The sequence below is a fragment of the Clupea harengus genome, chromosome 8, assembly GCF_900700415.2.
Source record: "Clupea harengus chromosome 8, Ch_v2.0.2, whole genome shotgun sequence".
NCBI classification, from domain to species: domain Eukaryota; kingdom Metazoa; phylum Chordata; class Actinopteri; order Clupeiformes; family Clupeidae; genus Clupea; species Clupea harengus.
Window position 1 is genome coordinate 22,052,805 of NC_045159.1, and position 20,455 is coordinate 22,073,259.

The following is a 20,455-nucleotide window of genomic DNA, read 5'->3' on the forward strand; positions in this document are numbered from 1 at the left end:
GTTGACTACAGCATTAGTAAACCTAACAGTTATAACATAAATGCATCTTCTGTCAGTCAGTATCAGTACATTCATCTACTCTATTTCCTTTTTGGTCCCTTAAAGGAAACAGCAGATGAACATTAATATCTAGGCACAGACTACCACCATATGACTGTATGAAACCTTGGCTACAGTTTTTCCTCGGGTCTCACTGTAGATTTACAGAAGAGTATCTGTGCTTTACTCTTGATCTCCTTTGTTTTCAGAGAATACACAACTGGGTTCAAGCAGAGTGGCATACAGGCAGACATGGACAAAGTCACCATCCTGATGTCTGGGTCCAGCCGGTATAAGAAGAACCCGATGATGTACAGAGTCAAGGTCGGAAGGTAGAAAATGGCCACGAGAATGAGATGCTCTGTGCAGGTAGCCAGTGCTTTGTAGCGGTTCCCTGCATTCTTCATTCTGAAGACAGCAATCAAGATGCTTATGTAGGACATTATGATGAGGCTGAGGGGTCCGAACAGTATGACAATGCTGAGGCTCACGGCGGTGGCCCACTGCAGAGAGTAGTCATTGCAGGCCAGTCTGTAGACGGGAGAATAGTCACAGAAGTAGCTATACACTTGCACAGAGTCACAGAAAGACAGTCTTTTCATTATTGAGGTTGAAAATGTTATTGTTATCAGGCAAAAAGCCCAAATGCTTCCCAGAATGCATAGCATGTAGGTGTTTGTGTTGATGGCGTGCTGCCTGAGAGGGAAGCAGATTGCAATCAGTCTGTCATAGGCAAGCACGGCCAGAGAGAAAGACTCCAGGGAGCTGCAGCAGTAGTACACCCCCATCTGAACAAGGCACAGGTTGAACGGCACAAACGGGTCTTTAAACAAGAATATCTTCAGCATGCCGGGGATGACACAGGAGCTGAACAGGATGTCCACCACGGCCAGGTTGGCCACAGCCAGAAACTTAGGGGAGTGTAACTTATGGTCAAGGCAGATGATACACAAGATAAAGCAGTTAAACAGAACAGTGAGGACATAAACTACACCCAGGAAAATCAGATAGAGGTTGGCATGTGGCATGGCTGTGAACCCCACCACATGAAACCCTGGAGGGTGGAGAAGAGTTCCGTTTGAGAGAGCAGCTCTGACATCCAGCATGGCTGAGACCAACAGTCAGGTCCTTCTCACTAACTCACTGACCAGGGTTACATTCAGCATGAGGAGTCATGCCCGGAAACACATAAACACATAAACTCATAAACACATAAACATGTGTCAAACACATACATACAAATCACTATCTGAAAGAGTTAACTGTAAGACTTAACACACTTGTTAATAGTCAAATTATTTTGTCCATATGTTTTCAGTACACACGTAATCTGATGAAGAACAGCATGCGTATTAAAAACAGACTTTCTTTTAAAGTAGTGGTGCTAAACTTCAGGTCTTTAAATGAGAAAGCAACAAACTAAGTCTTTTAGCAACACATTAAATATTGCGTCTAAGTCTGTTGATCACAGGTGACCTAGAAATCTGATGGGTGCCACCTTGCCGTCTATCTGGGTGAAAGCGGTAAGTTAGTAGCGGCGTCTGAAATATATATGCAGATGGAGGCCTCAGAGGACATCATTACAGCAGAAAAAGGGTTGATTACGGAAGGTATGTGTTATCAAACTTTGCGTATTTGCAATGTAAATCTTACTAATTATAAATTGTACTAATTATAAGAGATAATATACATGTGTTATTTTTGCCACCATGCCAACATGATGCAAAACATGATTAAACCTGTTTTTGTTATGTGCGCTTTGGGATTTATGAAACTATACCTTTGAGTTTTCTTCTCATTGAAGGAATAAATATTGTTGTACACAATATTATATTAAAACTATGATAATACTGTTAAACACAAGTGTTTGTCTGTTCATCAGTTTCATGAATTACAATGTTGTTGCTGGCAGATCATATCTTACAAACATGACTATTAATGTTGGCACAGCGCACAAAACCAAAAGGTTAATTCAACTAATCTAAATCAATCTAAACGTTTTTGACATGTGTGGAACAAGCTTTGTGTGGGGGATGATGCACTACACACAGTTGTCATTGGTTTATTTAGTGCCGATTTATGTATGGTTAATGTAAAGATTTATGAATACAAAAAAAATATTTAAAAAACTTCCTAGTTAAAATAAAAAACAAAAATGAAGTTGTCTTGCTTGAGTAATGTGTCTGTCTGTGTGGTGTATTATAGCTTGTATCTCACAATATCATTCATAAGGGAGGAGAACTCTAATGCTATACTGTTTAAAATCCAGAGGAGGGCAGCAGAGGTAAATATCCTGAGTGCCTGAAACAGCAACAGTTACATTTCCTCAATTCCTTCAGCTCCATGCAAATTAACATACATGGTGTTGGTCCCTTACTGTGTTAGATGGGCGATAGGAACACATTCAATTTATATTTTATACATTTTTAAAAATGGGGTTCGGCCAGTCTTGTGGAAAATATAGGGTATAATCAGTCAAATTGCTTATTGAAAGATATGTCTTTTACCCCTAGAACCTTTGTGAAAGTGCAATGCACAGCCCAGTTAAAGGCCTCTACATAGTCCAGTTAAAGGCCTCTGTATAGTCCAGTAAAAGGCCTCTGTATAGCCCAGTAAAAGGCCTAAACACAGCCCAGTAAAAGGCCTCTGTATAGTCCAGTTAAAGGCCTAAACACAGCCCAGTAAAAGGCCTCTGTATAGTCCAGTTAAAGGCCTCTGTATAGTCCAGTAAAAGGCCTCTGTATAGTCCAGTTAAAGGCCTAAACACAGCCCAGTAAAATGCCTCTGTATAGTCTAGTTAAAGGCCTAAACACAGCCCAGTAAAAGGCCTCTGTATAGTCCAGTTAAAGGCCTCTGTATAGTCCAGTAAAAGGCCTCTGTATAGTCCAGTTAAAGGCCTAAACACAGCCCAGTAAAAGGCCTCTGTATAGTCCAGTTAAAGGCCTAAACACAGTCCAGTTAAAGGCCTCTGTATAGTCCAGTGCTTCCTGAAATCTTTCCATTCCATTTTCAGTGAAATCACTTTTCTAAAAATAGTGTAAGTTAAGTCTCAGTTCAGTTCCATTTTACTAATTCTTAGACCTTGTGTTGATGTTACTGATGTGACTGGCTGATGCGCTTTGACCACAGAGCTGACTGGAGTCCTTGTGTGACAAACCGGTCGGTCCATTCCGTGCTCTGCCTCCTGGGACAGTAGGTTGGCATTAGGTGGTCAGCTAGAGAGGTCCTTATGATGCAGCTCTTTAACCCTGCACCGTGTCAAAACAAAGACACAGAAATGTCAGGTGTATGTGCAACCTTTTACCCCCGTGTAGAACTACATATGATACATCCCTCGAGGCACAGCTAATTAGGATAATGAAGCTAATTAAGCTATAGTGATAATGTGATAACACAAGAAGACTGTGTGTTACAGCACCATGAGTCTTAGTCACCATCAGATCAGTGTGTCTTCACAGGACTGCCGGAAGTGTTTGGATATCTGCTGAACGACTCGGACCACCAATGGAACCTAAGCCACAGCCCCCGGGGGGTTCGGTGGGTCTTCACAGGACAGCAGTCATGGTTTAATGTTGATCTGAAAGCAACAACTGCTAAACATGAATTTGGAAAAATGTTTTTTATTATTATTAAGTACTTCCATGCCTTACTGCTGGCACAAAATATTACTGTGTACAAAATGGTACTATGGTACTCAGAATGACTGCAGTGTTAATGTACTGGGTGAAGATTGTGAATGTAGATAAAACACAAGATTGTTATGTTAATATGTTTGTGTACAACAGATGGGTGCAGTAGAAAGGACAAGTACAAACAGAGACAGGTTGGAGCTCTCTCTCACTCTCTCTCTCTCCTCCTCTCTCTCTCTCTCTCTCTCCTCCTCTCTCTCACTCTCTCTCCTCCTCTCTCTTTCTCTCTCTCCCTCTCTCTCTCTCTCACTCTCTCTCTCCTCCTCTCTCTCTCTCTCTCTTTCTCTCTCCCTCTCTCTCTCTCTCTCTCTCTCTCTCTCTCTGTCTCTCTCTCTCATTTAATGCACCTTACAGAAGAAATAATAATCATTCTTATCATTTAAATGAATGTTTGTGTAAAGGTTTTTTTCTGAGGATGCCATGCAGAGATGTATTTGTGTATGTTATGACTGAGTATTCAGATTGACACAGGCTGTAGTGAGTGCTGCCGGGAGACAGAAGGCTTGTGAGCGGGGTTGAGCTCCGCGTCTGTCTTCTTAACGGCACCTCATCACTCCGCCCGTCCTGTCCGAGCCCACACACTTAAATTAAAGATTGAAGGGATTGAACGCCACGCTCTGCGGGCCGGGCTCCACTCAAGCTGGACGGACTGGTTATTTTCCACTGGGCGTTAATGGAGCTTGTGGTGTGCCTGAGGATTACAGCAAGGTCCTCTGGGTGCAGCGGTTGGAGCAGTGCTTTCATGTCCCAGCCTCTCCTTCTCCTCCCAGAGAACAGAACGTACTATTTATATACTACTATATACTCTTTCTCTCTCTCTCTCTATATCAGTGGCGGTTCTAGACAATTTTTACTAGGGGGGCCAAGGAGGGGCCAGTGTTTAACCAGAGGGGCACATCAAAATGATAAGATTTTTGTAACCAATAGTAGCTAGGTAGTCATATATAATAATATATAGTAATAATATAATAATTATAATAATAATATTATAATAGTATTGTTTTCTGTTTATAGTTTCTTCAAATTTAGACTTTTTAAATTCTAGTGGTTGGTTAGCTGGCGAACACGGTCATGACAACGAACATATCTTCATACAAAATTGCCCCACCAGAAATTTCGGGCTAAAATCGCCACTGCTATTCATACTAAAATCTAAGCATGTGCTTTTTTATGTGTTGTCTCCTTTAGGATTTGTTTTTGGCGGTGATACAATCGTGAATAATTACTGTGTCTTATCAAACCTAAACTGTCCTGAGCAAGCTAGCGACCTGTAGCTGATAGCACATCTAAATGAGACAGAAGGACAGCGATATTTGGAAAAGGCATTGATTATTGGCTGCGATCCATATTTATTAACTTCAACTTTATTTTGTCCCTTAAAGTCTGCAAAGCGTCTGCCACCAACTTTCTTTTCCCGACATTTACATGTATCTTGTACATAATCCATCCCCATACACCGGAGATTTCAAGAGTACAAATGCCTATCAATATGCAGTTGCAGGATGGGTGAACGACACCAAGATATGGCATCTGGAGACAAAAAATATGTATGTGATCACACAGGTCATGTAAGTAATTCAAACAGCGATTATCAACCGTGTTATTTTAGTGGTGGTTAAGAGTGCCAATATGGGCTAACGAGTTATAGCTAAAGCCTTTAGTAAAGCTATTAGCACTCTAGCTTGCTCAGGAGAGTTTAGCTTTAATAAGACACAGTAATTATTCACGATTGTATCAACGTGTTGCATTTCACTTAACAGGTCAGTCATTCCCTAAATATTTTGGAATAGAACAAAATTGTATTTCTGGGTTTCTTTGGCGACAGTTGTCGCATCCAACAGCACAACATATCCCGGGCATATGAACTTTCTGTGGGCTGTGACCGACGCACAGCTAGACTACTGTGTCCGTGTTGGACACAAATATGGCAGCGCTTAGACACAGTAACGTCACATGGTATCAATGAACATAGATATATATATAGAGACAGCTAGCCTTTATATATATCTATGTCCATGAATAGTAGTTGCTGAGCTCTCATTCACCGACGAGCTCCACACCTGGCAGACTACAGTGTTTGGGTGCGCCGCATTCATTTACCCTTGTAGAACGTTGCGTCGCATGTTCCGCTTTTGGCGCTCGGGTGTAAAATCATAATAAAGAATTATTTTTTTTAGTTGGTCAGCACGGGGTGGCCACAGGGGTGGCCAGGGACATGTCTACGGGGGCACGGGCCACCCCAGGCCTCCGTGTAGAACCGCCACTGCTCTATATATATATACATATATGCACATATACACTCTAATTACTCTCTCTCTCTCTCTCTCTCTCTCGCTCTATATACATATATATATATGCACATAAACACTCTATATACTCTTTCTCTCTATCTCTCTCTCTCTATATATATATATATACCGGTATGCACATATACACTCTATATACTCTTTCTCTCTCTCTCTCTCTCTCTCGCTCTCTATATATATATATATATATATATATATATATATGCACATAAACACTCTATATACTCTTTCTCTCTATCTCTCTCTCTCTATATATATATGCACATATACTGTATGTATATACATATGGTGTGGGTTTATATGTACACACATTTTCATTGTGTTCTATTGTTTGTGTTCCCTGTTGACTTACTACCAAAACATATAACACCATATTATTTTTGGAAAAATGATTGGATGTGCTGTGGTTCCTGAAGAGCATGTACTGCTGAAAGAAGTGGAGCACTTGAAATCTCCAAATCATTGGATAGAGATGGATTCAATTAGCACGAGCCCTTCAAAAGGCTGCTATTTGTCAGGAACAAATAAATTAGTGAGACCTCGTTGCTATGGCACTCGTGAGAGGTCTGCCCCTGGTCCTGCAAGCATTAGTCACATGGGCGCTGTTGTTCAGAAGGTGACACAGCCGCCCCTTCACCTGTCACTTCACAGCATTAAGATCAGGACACAGCAGCCCCTTCACCTGTCACTGCACAGCATTCAGAAGGTGACACAGCAGCCCCTTCACCTGTCACTGCACAGCATTCAGAAGGTGACACAGCAGCCCCTTCACCTGTCACTGCACAGCATTAAGATCAGGACACAGCAGCCCCTTCACCTGTCACTGCACAGCATTCAGAAGGTGACACAGCAGCCCCTTCACCTGTCACTTCACAGCATTAAGATCAGGACACAGCAGCCCCTTCACCTGTCACTGCACAGCATTCAGAAGGTGACACAGCAGCCCCTTCACCTGTCACTGCACAGCATTAGGATCAGGACACAGCAGCCCCTTCACCTGTCACTGCACAGCATTAAGATCAGGACACACTGGGACACATCATGAAAGGTTATGTCGTTGATAAAAACCACGGACCAGCTGATTTTAATTTCACTTCATTTCCTTAGGTTGGCTTTTGATGGGGATGTTGCCCAATCAGATTCAGGAATTGAACTGGAACCTTAAAACGGCAGTTTGATATTTAAAGAGCAGCACACTGCAGGGAACTATAGCTGGAAATAAAGAAGGGAATAACAGGTCCTTACTTTCATATGAATCACATTCCTATTACACACTAATTATGAGTGTAACAGCACACTGACACAGCACATTAAACCCTATTTACCCTGACCATAGCCTATGTGAGTACAATGTGCTCTGTGTCAATGCACTTTATGTTATTCAGCATGTTATGTAACAGTGTAGCTACAATGTACCAAGAGCTATTATAGTGACCATTTATCCTGAATGTCCCTTTGTTAGTCACGTTGTTGGCGTTGACTGGGGGTTCTTTGACGCTTGTGGTGTGAAAATAAATGAAATCCAAAGCGGTCCAAGTACAGTTCCAAGTGGTTGGTTTATTAACAAAATGGAAGGTACAACTTGTGGTTAGTAAATAAATCAATAAATAAAGTTTCAGAGCACAAAGAGCAGCGAGGCCTATCCTCCAGCAAAATAATCAGACAGCAAGCCAGCAATCATGCAACAAGGTCAAAAGCTGTGTGCTCCCAGTCAGCAGCACCTCCAACAGGTCACTCGCTTATTTATTGGCCTTTTGACCTGTAGAGAGCACAAATTCTCAGAAAATAGAAATAAATGCAAGCATTAAATAATAATAAATAATAAATTAAAAATTAAAAATAATAATAATAATAATAATAATACATCAGATTTATATAGCGCTTTTCAAAGTTCTCAGACAGTGTCAATACATATTTGCTCTTTGAATTATTGTCACATAAAATGGATAAGTGCTCTCTGGGGAAAAATACCTTGACTCAAGTTAGGCCTCTTAAATTACCTCAGTAAAAAAAGCATTTAGAGTATCTCTGAATATGGTCTCCACAGGCCAACTGAACACCTTGAACACACAGGCCAATTGAACACCTTGAAACAGGGGAATTAGATTAATGAAACGATTCTCCTTGGTCTCCAGATGCTTGTTAAGACCTGAGATATCGGCTGTTGGAAGCCAAGTGTGTTCTGTACTCCGAGCGCCTTTAGTCCTCAGCTTTTTGTGGATGAGTCCAGGGCACTGACCCCTGACCCCACAGGGAGTGAATATAATCCTGGAGACAATTCTCACATTCATCCTCTCTGAGGCTACAGATAAACACAGAGCACTGCCTGTAAAGATTGATTAAGGCCGAGCGCATCCAGTCCTGTTGTCTTTATCCTCTTGCAGTGTATTGATCTAGCGCAACCCAAGGCTTCTCAAGATTCAGCACTCTTAATTAGTTTATTTTGTTCCCTCGTATGTTAGATTCTGTTTTTTATTCACTTTTTAATGAATGCTTGAGAAAACAATAATAAGCAATTCTGAAAAATGTTTCAGGTGTTTTCAGCAAACGAATTTGAGTTGAGTAAAATCAACTAGAAGAAATGGCCTGTGCTCCAGAGGCTTGGGATGGGTTTCCCACACCACTGACAGGTAGCGTTACACCTGCCTTTGCTTGTGAAACTGCATTTTACAATAAAGTCAGTTAACGCTATAATACTGTCATTTTTCTTCTTTCAATGTTTTAACTAACAACATTCATATTGTAGCATGTTGGGGGTGGACTAGCAGAACTTCCCAGCATGCCTCGGGGCGAGAGACTGTTGTTTAGCCCAGCGCTTTGATGTTCCATCCCAAATTATTCAGTTACATTTCACTTTTGTGTTTGAGATCGTTTTACCATTTAGACCTTGTCTTGTGTTGATATATTCCTGTGTTAGTTTCTCATGTTAGTTTAATGTTATTTGTCCTCCGTGAGTGTAACGGTCATTGTGAATCATGTCCTGACCTCCTGCTGTGTTACAGCGTGTGTGGGACTTCCTGCTGTGTTGCAGAGTGTGTGGGACTTCCTGCTGTGTTACAGAGTGTGTGGGACTTCCTGCTGTGTTACAAAGTGTGTGGGACTTCCTGCTGTGTTACAGAGTGTGTGGGACTTCCTGCTGTGTTACAGAGTGTGTGGGACTTCCTGCTGTGTTACAGAGTGTGTGGGACTTCCTGCTGTGTTACAGAGTGTGTGGGACTTCCTGCTGTATTACAGAGTGTGTGGGACTTCCTGCTGTATTACAGAGTGTGTGGGACTTCCTGCTGTGTTACAGAGTGTGTGGGACTTCCTGGTTCCTGCCGAAGAGAGACAAGCAGTGTCGTCACCTCCTATCGAACCCAGCTCACCACAGTGGGAACAATGAACCCAGCTCACCACTCTGGGAACAATGAATTTACTTAAAACATCATTTGCAAATCCATCAAGAAGATAAACTTAAGCAGAATGAGTATGAGTAAGTCTAGCTTTTAGTGGCCAAACTCAGTTAGAATTGCTCAAAAAACCCCATTAGAAGACTTTGTTGGATTTGACATTGTTTGAATTACCCCAATTGGAATTAAAACTACACTGAATTTAATCTAAGTGTAATTGCTAGGACATTACCTTAATATATATATCTGGATGTGAATAAACTAATTGAACCTTAATATATATGTCTGGATGTGAATAAACTAATTTCGTCATCTAAAAATAAAAAGTAAATTTAACATTTCATTTTGTATTTGAGAGGTCTGGGTCTATGTGAGAGGTCTGAGAGATGTGGGACAGTGTTTTGGGATGTACGTATTGTATGTATGCTAGATGAAAAAGGTATAAATGTTATATCTTCATTTTGTGTAATGACCCCGAAACCTCTGGGTCATTACTGACCTTCACGGCCCACATCGCCTCTGTCTCCAGGTCGTGCCGCTTTGCGCTATACAACATCTGCAAAATCAGGCCGTACCTAACCCAGTATGCCACCCAGCTGCTGGTGCAAACCTTGGTGAGCCCTCCTAACGGGCCTGCCGGCTTGCATGGTGAAACCACTACAGATGATCCACAACGCGGCGGCGCGTCTGGTGTTCAACCAACCGAAAAGGGCACACGTCACCCCGCTACTCATTGAGCTCCACTGGCTGCCGGTAGCTGCTCGCATTAAGTTCAAGTCACTTATGCTTGCCTACAGAGTGCTTGCTGGTTCTGCTCCAACCTACCTAAATGCAAAGGCAAATGTTACACCCAGGACACTGCGCTCGTCTAGTGAGCGTCGTTTGGCACTGCCGTCTGTGCAAGCACGGCAATCCAGACTATTCTCATTTGTAGTTCCATGTTGGTGGAACGAACTGCCTAGTACTACCAGAGCAGGGGCGTCCCTCTCTACCTTGAAGAAGCTTTTAAAGACCCAACTCTTCAGCGAGCACCTCCCTTAACTTGCACTTCAGCAGTTACATTGTTGCACTTCTTTTTCCTTTCTAGGTAGTTTTTCTATTTCTTATGTAAAGTAGTATTTATTGTTACACCAGGTTTTTTTATTGCTCTTAGCTTGACTATTCTCTCCCTTGTATGTCGCTTTGGACAAAAGCATCTGCTAAATGACTAAATGCAAATGTAAAATGTAAAAGATTTAGTTGTAAAGTCATTGAAGACTATAAATATGATAGACATTAAGACATCCAAGTGCTGCATGATATTAGACTTGTAAAGAGCCTGCAATGAATGCAGAAACAGGACATATTAATGGAGAAACGTTTAAATATATTTATCACCTTGTATTTTAAAATGGAAGACTGCAGCTTGTGTTGTTCCAGATTCTCTCCCTGCGCTCCTGAAGGGGGAGGAAACAACAGAGATTGATTTCAGCGCTTTAGTTCCTGGAACGTCTCAGTGAGTGGGGTTCATTATCCGGGAGGCCGCCGCCCTGGGGCTGGTGCTCCTCCCCACAGAGGGCCGTGCAACTCTCTCTCCACCATCACAAACTGTAAACAAACACACACAGCCCACCTTAACGAGTCCTAATTAGACAGTGCAGAGAGAAAACATGACTTGTGAACAAAACAAATGCCCAGGCAGTCGACTGTAACCCGTGCCTGATGGGACAGCACTGGTCCCCCCACACCCGCAGAGCAAAATGAGTCCACGCCTCAGCAAGAGCAGATAGTTCAGCCTGAATGATTTCGATGTGAGCACAGTGTAAGTAGGCCACAGAAAATGCAGATTTTTAGAGTCCCAGGAAGTGTGCACTGTCACTGCACTGACTGGGGAGCACCAGCCCCAGACCCTCTACTCTCTCTTCTAAAGCCCCAGACCCTCTACTCTCTCTTCTAAAGCCCCTGACCCTCTACTCTCTCTTCTGAAGCTCTAGACCCTCTACTCTCTCTTCTAAAGCCCCAGACCCTCTACTCTCTCTTCTAAAGCCCCTGACCCTCTACTCTCTCTTCTGAAGCTCTAGACCCTCTACTCTCTCTTCTAAAGCCCCAGACCCTCTACTCTCTCTTCTGAAGCTCCAGACCCTCTACTCTCTCTTCTAAAGCTGCAGACCCTATAGACAATCCACCGAATCTTAGTTATTTTAAGTCTGACAGCAGACCAGAAGAGAAGATTGGAACAGACCTGGTTTAAAGCACCTTCCACCAATATCCAGTGTCCTAGAGATGCAAGTCAAATATGAAACTGGCTCTGTTTAATGTTTTCATCTGGACCTAAATCATGTAAGTTGGGTAATTTTTAAGTCTTGAGGCAGAACAGCTGTGAAGCATGGAGACAGGTTTTGTGCAATCTCTGTCCCAACCTCCAGTTAAAAGCCACCTCCTGGCACTCAGGATTGAGGCCAGCGCTTGGTTTTTAATATGTTAATAGGGCGCGCTCCCAGAGCAGACAATTCGCTATTGAAATGTCTGTGTGACCCCCTCCTCGGGGGCGTGATGTGGAACGAAGGCACGGCCACACAAAGGAGCCCTCCAGGCCCCCGCGACCGGCACTGCCACGGCACAGCGAGCGTGAATGCACTTCACCGGAGTTCTTCTCTTTAATCCCCTCACTCCCTGTTCAGTTGGGATTTTTCGCTTAACTCAGCACAAATTCCAGCGATGTGCTGTGGGGGGGGCGGGTGAGTTGGGGAGGTAATTGGCTTTCTGAGGGGAGAGGAGGGGAGATGTGGACAGCTGGGAGACTGAGGGGAGACGGGAGAGGAGATGTGGACAGCTGGGAGACTGAGGGGAGAGTTGCTGGGCTCTTTCACCAGTCGCTGAGAGTGAAAGCTTGGGCCTGCGAGCTGACAGGGTCATTAATGCATGACCAAGGTCACTCTTTTTTCAGATCACCAAAGACATTACAAATGCCTTAAGGGCAATTTATAGTCCAGGCGGCAAGTGTCGATCGAGAAAGCAACTAAATTTGTGTTTGCTAGGGTGTTACAAACATAAAAATGTTTTGAAAGACGCAGATGTTGACAAAGAGATACAATGGATGTTTTGCCTTGCTGACATGGCTACGACCACCTGGTTATAGTTAATGCTTTAGCATGCAAGGAACATATCAGTGCCAGCCATAAAAGTTTATATTTGGTGAACGATTAATTAGCGCATCATTCCCATGTTAATGACAGGGACACAAAGTTTTGAAAGTGTGACGTTCAGGATCGTTCTGTCCATCTTCCCTGGCCAGTACAACTTGAACTGCTTAACTGCTTGAACTGATGTTAGTTCGCTATATAGCTGAAAAATAAGCATAGGAATTACACGTTATGTTCTGTGCCAGTTTGTCTTCAGCGAGGGACTGTGAAAGCTGTGCTGTCGCCGTCGTCACTTGTCGTCTGGACAATATCTTGGCCTTTACACTTGCTGGTGGTGAATAATAGTGTGACACATTATGACATACAGTCTGTGGTGGAGCCTTTACACTTGCTGGTGGTGTATAATAGTGTGACACATTATGACATACAGTCTGTGGTGGAGCCTTTACACTTGCTGGTGGTGTATAATACATTATGACATAGAGCCTGTGGTGGAGCCTTTACACTTGCTGGTGGTGTATAATACATTATGACATAGAGCCTGTGGTGGAGCCTTTACACTTGCTGGTGGTGTATAATAGTGTGACATTATGACATAGAGTCTGTGGTGAGCCTCAGTGTCTTCCACTCAGGTGAACTAGCGACTAATCTTTACCCGAGCGCCATTTCACTCGATCTAACGCTCGAACTGAGCATTGCCAATAAACTCCTAATTCATATCTCTTAATAATCCAAAGTGATGTAGAGTGTACAGAAGATCGTTTTGTTCATAGCTTAACACCTGTTCTTGTGGCAGAGTGTTTGAGCTACAGACGCGGTAGGGGTTGTTGTCTAGGGGATTCCTCTGCTGATGAACTCGGCCATAATGGGTGGCTCTCCCCAGAGTGAGGGTTTTCTAATGCACTGCTCTAATTAGATTGCCCCCGTTGCACCGGCAAGGGCGTCGTCTGATTCACTGTGGGCCTCTGGGCTCATAAAGACAATACCCAACCCATACCCAAGTGGGGTACTCTCAGCAAGGGAGAGTTCAAAAACACTGTTTCCAAGTCTACGACTTAATGAAGACTTAACACGTAAATATCAGCAGAGAACCCATTATATATTCAAGTCAGGTATATTCTGTGTTGTAAATATATGACATATTTTTATGTGGTGATAATATTTGCTCTTATTAGCTAATGTGTATTTGTAAATGCATGTTTTATTACTAAATTCACCAAAAGAACTCACAAGCTGAGACTGGATCCGTCAGCAGTTCCTCCTACTAGTATTGGCTATCTGCTTCTTCTAGATTTCCTGCACAGTACTCTTGTTCCACTGCTGAAACTGGCCAAGCTTGTCTAGCCTTGGTCCATTATCATTTAAAGCGGCTCGGACTAATGTTGCTGAGTTGCCTTGCTCTTTAAGTGTTTATTCCAGTCAAACTATGTTAATCGGGCCTTAGTGGAAACCTCCTGGTAAGGGTGATTTATCCTCCACAAGGCCAAAGGCGTCTTGGAACAGAGAACTCTTTGGTTTCATTTGTTTTGGAACACCGAACACTTTGGTTCTCTTTGGGTTGGATCACAGTCTTAGAACACAGAATGCTTTGGTTCCCTTCCGAATCCCAGATTCTTGATTCTAGACTCCAGTGGCAGAATCATGGTCTCAAGCACCCTGCCCGTTTAGAAACAGCCGCTGACGTTGGAGAGTGGTTAGGGAGTGTCAACAGGAAAGCTGATTTCTCTCTTTGGCCTGATCAAGAGCTCTTTTGTCTCTCTCTAATGACCACAGGCTCAAATGGAACATAATTAGGAAGATACTGTTAGCATGAATGCAGTAGGCTAGTGTTTCCCAAACTTTTTACAGTCCCGTACCCCTTCAGACATTCAATCTCCAGCTACGTACCCCCCACACCCGCACTCATATATATATATATTTTTCATGTTTGTAAGCCCCCCCCCCCCAAAACACACTCTCACACTTACCACAGGTTAATGAAAAGGGTGTGCTTGAGAGGATGCACATAACTCTGCAATGTCTGGTTAAATTTGAGAAAGTCTTAAATCGTTTTCCACACAGTCTGTGCCTGTATTTTGTTTTCATGCTCGTCAGAGCTGAGAACCCACTCTCACATAAGTATGTCGTGGCTAAGGGAATCAAAGTCTTTTCACTGAGGTGCGTTGTTATGTCGCGTTTGACAATGTCTCACACCGAGTTCATTTGCACACAAAAAAGCTAGTAGCTTGGCTAGTAAGTACCGTACTGCTGCTAACATCTTGATCCGAGGTAGACTTGGAAGAGCAACCTGGGTTGCTGTCGCTGGCAGGTGCATCCTCGATTGTAGGCCTTCTACTAGTAGTAGCGGTTGGTGTCTCTCTGGACCGGGGATTAACTATTTTTACACCATTTAACAATTTCCGTGCAGCAACCGGAATGAGCTCCCGCTTCTCTACACAGGGCATCAGCAAGTGGAATTCTGACGAGGGAGCTAACCGTTGTGCCTATGTTTTGACTAACCTACCTGTAGCTATTTTGTATACATGAGTTTGGCATTGCGACTGGGCTATTCAGACTATTTAAGATGTCATGTCTCTTTATTGAAAATGCAAATCAATTGTTCCCCCGCGTACCCCCTACGTCCCTTTGCGTACCCCTGGGGGTACGCGTACCCCAGTTTGGGAAACACTGCAGTAGGCAAACCCAGCTGGTTGGGGGCACTCAAGGTTGTTGAAATTCATCAGTTTACAGGATAGGTGTTAGGGCCCAGTCGCAGCCACTGATTGGCTGAGATGGACCTAGTACACCGATTATGGGACATTTCAGTAAAGATATGGAATCTATGGTTAAGTCTATGAATTCTATTATCTTCCTTCTCGCTCTCAGGGGAACTGGGTCATTTCATCTGAAATCTATATTCACAAAACAAAAAGCTGTAGCCACTTTGCAGGCTCCTTTATCTGTCAGACAGACTGTTTGCATTAACTTGATGGAGCATCTAACAGCTGGGACTCTGCTCTGAGAAATCAACAGCACCAGGTCATGGGGTCAGATGAATATCAACCAGTCAGAGGGCTTAAATACTCACAGAAGAGGTCAGGTAATCCTTTCTGTCACCATCATCATCATCATCATCATCATCATCATCATTATCATCGTCATCATCATCCTCAAAGTGGCTGAAAAATCTGCTCATGCAGACGTCATAGACTCCCTCTCATCTCTCTGTAGGGGCATACATCATGGTACTGGGGGCACAGTCACATTCTTGGTGCCCATTTGATCTTGAGGTTAGTGGGCACACTGCTTTGCAGGTCCACCTATCCTGGCACTGGGGGCACAGAGTTATGTTAGCGATATGGCACAGGTGCCCTTTTGACCTTTCCAAACCCACCCGCCGCTGGCACCAGTGGTGGCACACACGGTCGTGTTAGTGGTGAGGCATGGTGGCACACGGGCAGAAGTGGCACATCAACTGGTACCCAACTCAGTCACATTATCAGTGTGGCAGTGGTGGCACACATGGGCATGTTATTGGTGTGGCACTGGTGCCCGTTTGACCTTGAGGGCAAAGACGTGCCTCCTGCTGGCCCAGAGCTGTTAATTAAACCTGCCGCCCCCCTCTCTCCGCCCCCCTCTCTCCGCTCCCCTCTGCAGGGCCAGATTAATCCCTGTCCCCTCTATAATTATGGTAGAGATTCATCTTCTGGCCAGTCACGGCTCTTTTCTTAGAAACAGGAATGTCTCCCCAAGCCATCACTTATGACGAGGGATGGTCCCGGTCAAACTGCACTTCCAAAAGACAAAATCTGCACACACACACACACACACACACACACACACACACACACACACACACACACACACACACACACTCACACTCACACTCACACTCACACACACACACACACACAACACACACACACACACACACACACACACACACACACACTCACACTCACACACACACACACACAAACACACACACACACACACACACACACACACTCACACTCACACTCACACTCTCACACTCACACTCACACACACAAACACACACACATACACACACACACACACACACACAGGGAAATACGATGTATTTCAGAACAGGTGTACAGTAACGTACAGCTGTATAACGGTAGACCACATTCACAGTAATGAGTTCAGTCTCGGCACCTAACAGACCCACCTCCTACTTCCCCCTAATCAGGTTAATCTTTCCCACTGACATACATGTAAAGTGTCAGTAAGCTTTCCCACTGAGTTACATGTAAAGTGTCAGTAAGCTTTCCCACTGACATACATGTGAAGTGTGAGTGCCAGACAGACTGAGCACACGTGGTGCAGGGGTTAGCGTCGCCAACACTCACTCAAGGTAGTCTCTATGGATAAAAGCGTCTGCTAAATACCTGACCTTCACCTCTAAAATTAAAGTTACATTTTTTTGTACTGACATTATCTGAATTTAAAAGACAAATCATCAAGTTACAGGAAATGTAAGGTGATTATTTGAATTGTTTATTAATGGTTGATGCAGTTCTCTGTTTTACAAAAGATTTATTTCAGATATCTATATGCTAGTTTACATTTAGTCCTATTCAGCTACTCTCATGATAGCATATTATTTACAACATAGGGTGAAAGAGGAAACATGGAGTAGACATGGAGAAGACCATGGAGAAGACATGGAGAAGACATGGAGTAGACATGGTCACTGAATGCTGTGGGTTTACACCTTATAGCAGTAAAACGAGCTCTTGGACTTTGTCATTCACACAACAACAACAACAACAACAACTACAAAAACAGTCTAACCAACGTAACATGTTGTCACCTGTCATAGAGATTTGGCACTGGTTTGTCCTTTTCACCATCTCTCCACCCCACCTCCCTTCCCTTCCCCTCCCCTCCCCTCCCCTCCACCCCCTCCCCACACCTCTCCTTTCCTGAACTCCACCCCCCTCCCCACACCTCTCCTTTCCTCTTCCCTTAAATCATTTACACTATCCGTCACACCGTCTCACTATCCGTCACACCGTCTACCACTGTGTGTTTAGGTCACCAGTTCGTAGGTTTCCTCTACAGATGACTGGTGACTACAGATGACTGGTGACTACATGAAGCTCTGTACATACTAACTCTACCCCTGTATGAGTGTTTAGGCATAATTTCAGCTGTAGCAGCTGTATGCCATTATTTAATGTATAGGACAACTACTAGACCTTGTTTTGACTCTGTGGTAGTCTAAGTCCATGTTGACAAAAATACCTCTGGTGTGACAATACTGACCAGGACTAGAATGTGTTCAGCAAGCAGGTCGCTAAAGGTCCTGATGAACGTGCCTTTGCGACGAGTGAAATGATGAGGACGAGGTACCTTTCTCTGAAATAAAAGGCGAAAGGTTATTGTGGCGGAGGAGTGAGGCTGGTCAAGCCTCAGACCGCCACGTTGGCTAACCTGGGGTCCGAATCCTGCTCATAGCGATAATGATACACTTCCATTTGGTCGCGACATGCATCGCGAAAGTTGTTCAGCCATCGTTTGATACCCCCTCCGTTCAAATACAACACCATCAAGAACACCACTCCGATCAGAGCCAGAACTAAGCCGAGGAAGACATAAGATACGGCCTCTAGCTCCGCGCTCCGGCAGTCCACATCCTCATGCCGAAGTTTCTCCAGCGGGATCCCCTTCTTCCCATCGGGCTGAGAGCACAGCAGCTGGTGCGAGTCCGGGCACTGAGACGAGTTTTTAAGCCAGTGGTAAAATGTCTCAATGTCACATGTACATCTAAATGGATTCTGGGCCAGGAACACGTCCAGATTCCTTAACTCACTAAAACTTGTAATGTTGTCTTTTCCTATAACCTCAATGGAATTGTTAGTCAACACAAGAACATGTAAGTTAAACGTGTCAAAACTCGCCAAGGGAACAGTTTTCAGTCTGTTCCCTGACAGCTCCAGCCTTTGAAGGTTGCGCAGACTTTCACTGTCCAGTGCGCGGGACAACTGTCTAGCGCCAAAAGCAGTGAGTGTGTCATTCAGGTGCAAATACCGCAGCTCTTCCAACCCATAAAAAGCCATTTCGGATATCACAACGAGTCGGTTATGACTTAAATCCAACAGTTGAAGGCGAGGAAGTCCCAAAAAGGCGTAGGGCTCAATTGTTTGAATGTTGTTATGAGACAGAAGCAGAGTGACGAGCTCCAATTCGGTCCCGTTGGGAGAAAACGCGCATTCAGGTAAAGTGGAGACATTGTTGCCCCTGAGAATTAAAGTGTTAACCCACGGCGGTATGTCCCCAGGTATCTCGGTCTCTTGCGAATCAAGGCAGGACACCGTCGCCGTGCTGTTGGCACACGAGCAAGACCATGGACAGCTCTCTGCGTTGACGCGTAAGAGAACTGCGCCCATCAAAGCTGCACAAATACATAGTTTTTTAAGAGCACAGAACGCTTCAACACCTCTGGGGTTAAAAATCCATGTCCCAGTCCATTCCATTTTCACATAGGAGAAAACAGCCGCTTTGCTTGTGAGTTACCGAGTAGCCACTGTATCCCACAGCACCCCGCGTTGAATTTTAAAGAACAGCGAACATTAATACTCCACAGTATCTCAGTCCACAGCAACTCGCCCCGCCAGGGTCACGCACATCACGAAAGACAGTCCTGACAAACCTATGGCTATACATAAACAAGCCAGGAGAGATAAGAGGCTTCTGCTGTGTTCGGTGGCAGTTTTACGTTCCAGAAGGTGATCGGAGCCGAACTCTGTGAATCTGATGAGAGGGGTCTGTCTGCTGTCCGTCAGCACTCTGGTCTGATGAGCGTAGAGGCTAGGTGTCTCTCCGTAGGTGTAGGGAGGAGGACGGGTTGACAAGACGCGCATTAAGCCCCACTGTTTAGTTGTGTAATACACGGGGTAACAGTTTCTCGACATATGTCATACTTGCACTTCTTACATTCCTTGTTGAGAGACATTTCTGTGCTCCAAACTTTTGGTGTAAAACATGTCTTCATACATTTTAAAAGGTAATTCATTACATAGCGTTATTGTTTTGTGTCATTGAATTTACATACACGTAGATATCTTGCTACCTTTGTTTCCTCTCTAATCTCTCCTCTCTCTTTTTTTCACATATACTGAAGTGTCGCCAACATTTCACGACAAAGAAGTTAACTCGCATTTGACCTGTCAGAGAATGGAATACTCCCCTTTCGTGATTACTCGTGATTACTCCCCTTTCCTTCACACTTCCGCTAAGGGCGAAGGGATTTACAACGGTCATTGTTTGTAAATCAGCTGCCGTAATTGTAACTTTAACACGTCCGTTTAATCGCCTCGTTTTCCCTTTCAGATTTATGACACTGTAGCAAATTGAAGTGCGGCACCTCTCAGCATCATATTTCAACTACAATGTTAGACTACACGGATGACCTTCGTCGACTCTGCTTACATAGTCCTACCGAGTTAATATGTATGTCTATGTCTCAGACTAGATTTACATAGCTAAGTCATTCTATAGAGAAAACTAATGTGTAGTGGGTTGCATTGTATCTTGTTTGAAATGAAGGTTGTGAAACAGCTTCCTGTGTGATAACTGTAACAGTCATATTTGTTTTAAAAGATTGAATTTTAATGTTGCATGAAAAAAATTGGCAGAGAGGCTCTCACAATGAAATAATCACATTTGATGAAATGCTTTCTGGAATGTTGTCAAAGGCAAATATTCCCAAAGGTTTAAAACAAGCAAATATTATTAAAGAATTTGTCTCTGACTGTCTTTCTCTGCCGGTCTCGGAGCTTCTTGTCTGCGGTGACAGCTGACTCAGCAGCCATGCAACCTGATCACAGCGCTGAGAGACCGATGTCCTCCAGGTGTAGTGTTACTGCATCCCCCCTGTCACGCACACGCAAACGCACACGCAA

At 43.8% G+C, this 20,455-nt stretch overlaps 2 protein-coding genes across 2 annotated transcripts; both read right to left on the reverse strand.

Moving 5' to 3' along the window:
* or41a2 (odorant receptor, family 41, subfamily A, member 2) lies at positions 1–1,174 on the reverse strand. Its single transcript, XM_012816486.3, has one exon. The coding sequence runs from the start codon at positions 1,143–1,145 to the stop codon at positions 171–173; it is 975 nt and encodes a 324-aa protein (XP_012671940.2). The 5' UTR covers positions 1,146–1,174; the 3' UTR covers positions 1–170.
* A 16,341-nt stretch (positions 1,175–17,515) lies between these two features.
* Positions 17,516–19,423, reverse strand: waif2 (Wnt-activated inhibitory factor 2). Its single transcript, XM_031572339.1, has one exon. The coding sequence runs from the start codon at positions 19,025–19,027 to the stop codon at positions 17,963–17,965; it is 1,065 nt and encodes a 354-aa protein (XP_031428199.1). The 5' UTR covers positions 19,028–19,423; the 3' UTR covers positions 17,516–17,962.
* Positions 19,424–20,455: the final 1,032 nt, after the last annotated feature.

Excerpts from the sequence above, each read along its gene's own strand:
- or41a2 (XM_012816486.3), bottom strand. The coding sequence starts at position 1,145 with ATGCTGGATGTCAGAGCTGCTCTCTCAAACGGAACTCTTCTCCACCCT.
- waif2 (XM_031572339.1), bottom strand. The coding sequence starts at position 19,027 with ATGGAATGGACTGGGACATGGATTTTTAACCCCAGAGGTGTTGAAGCG.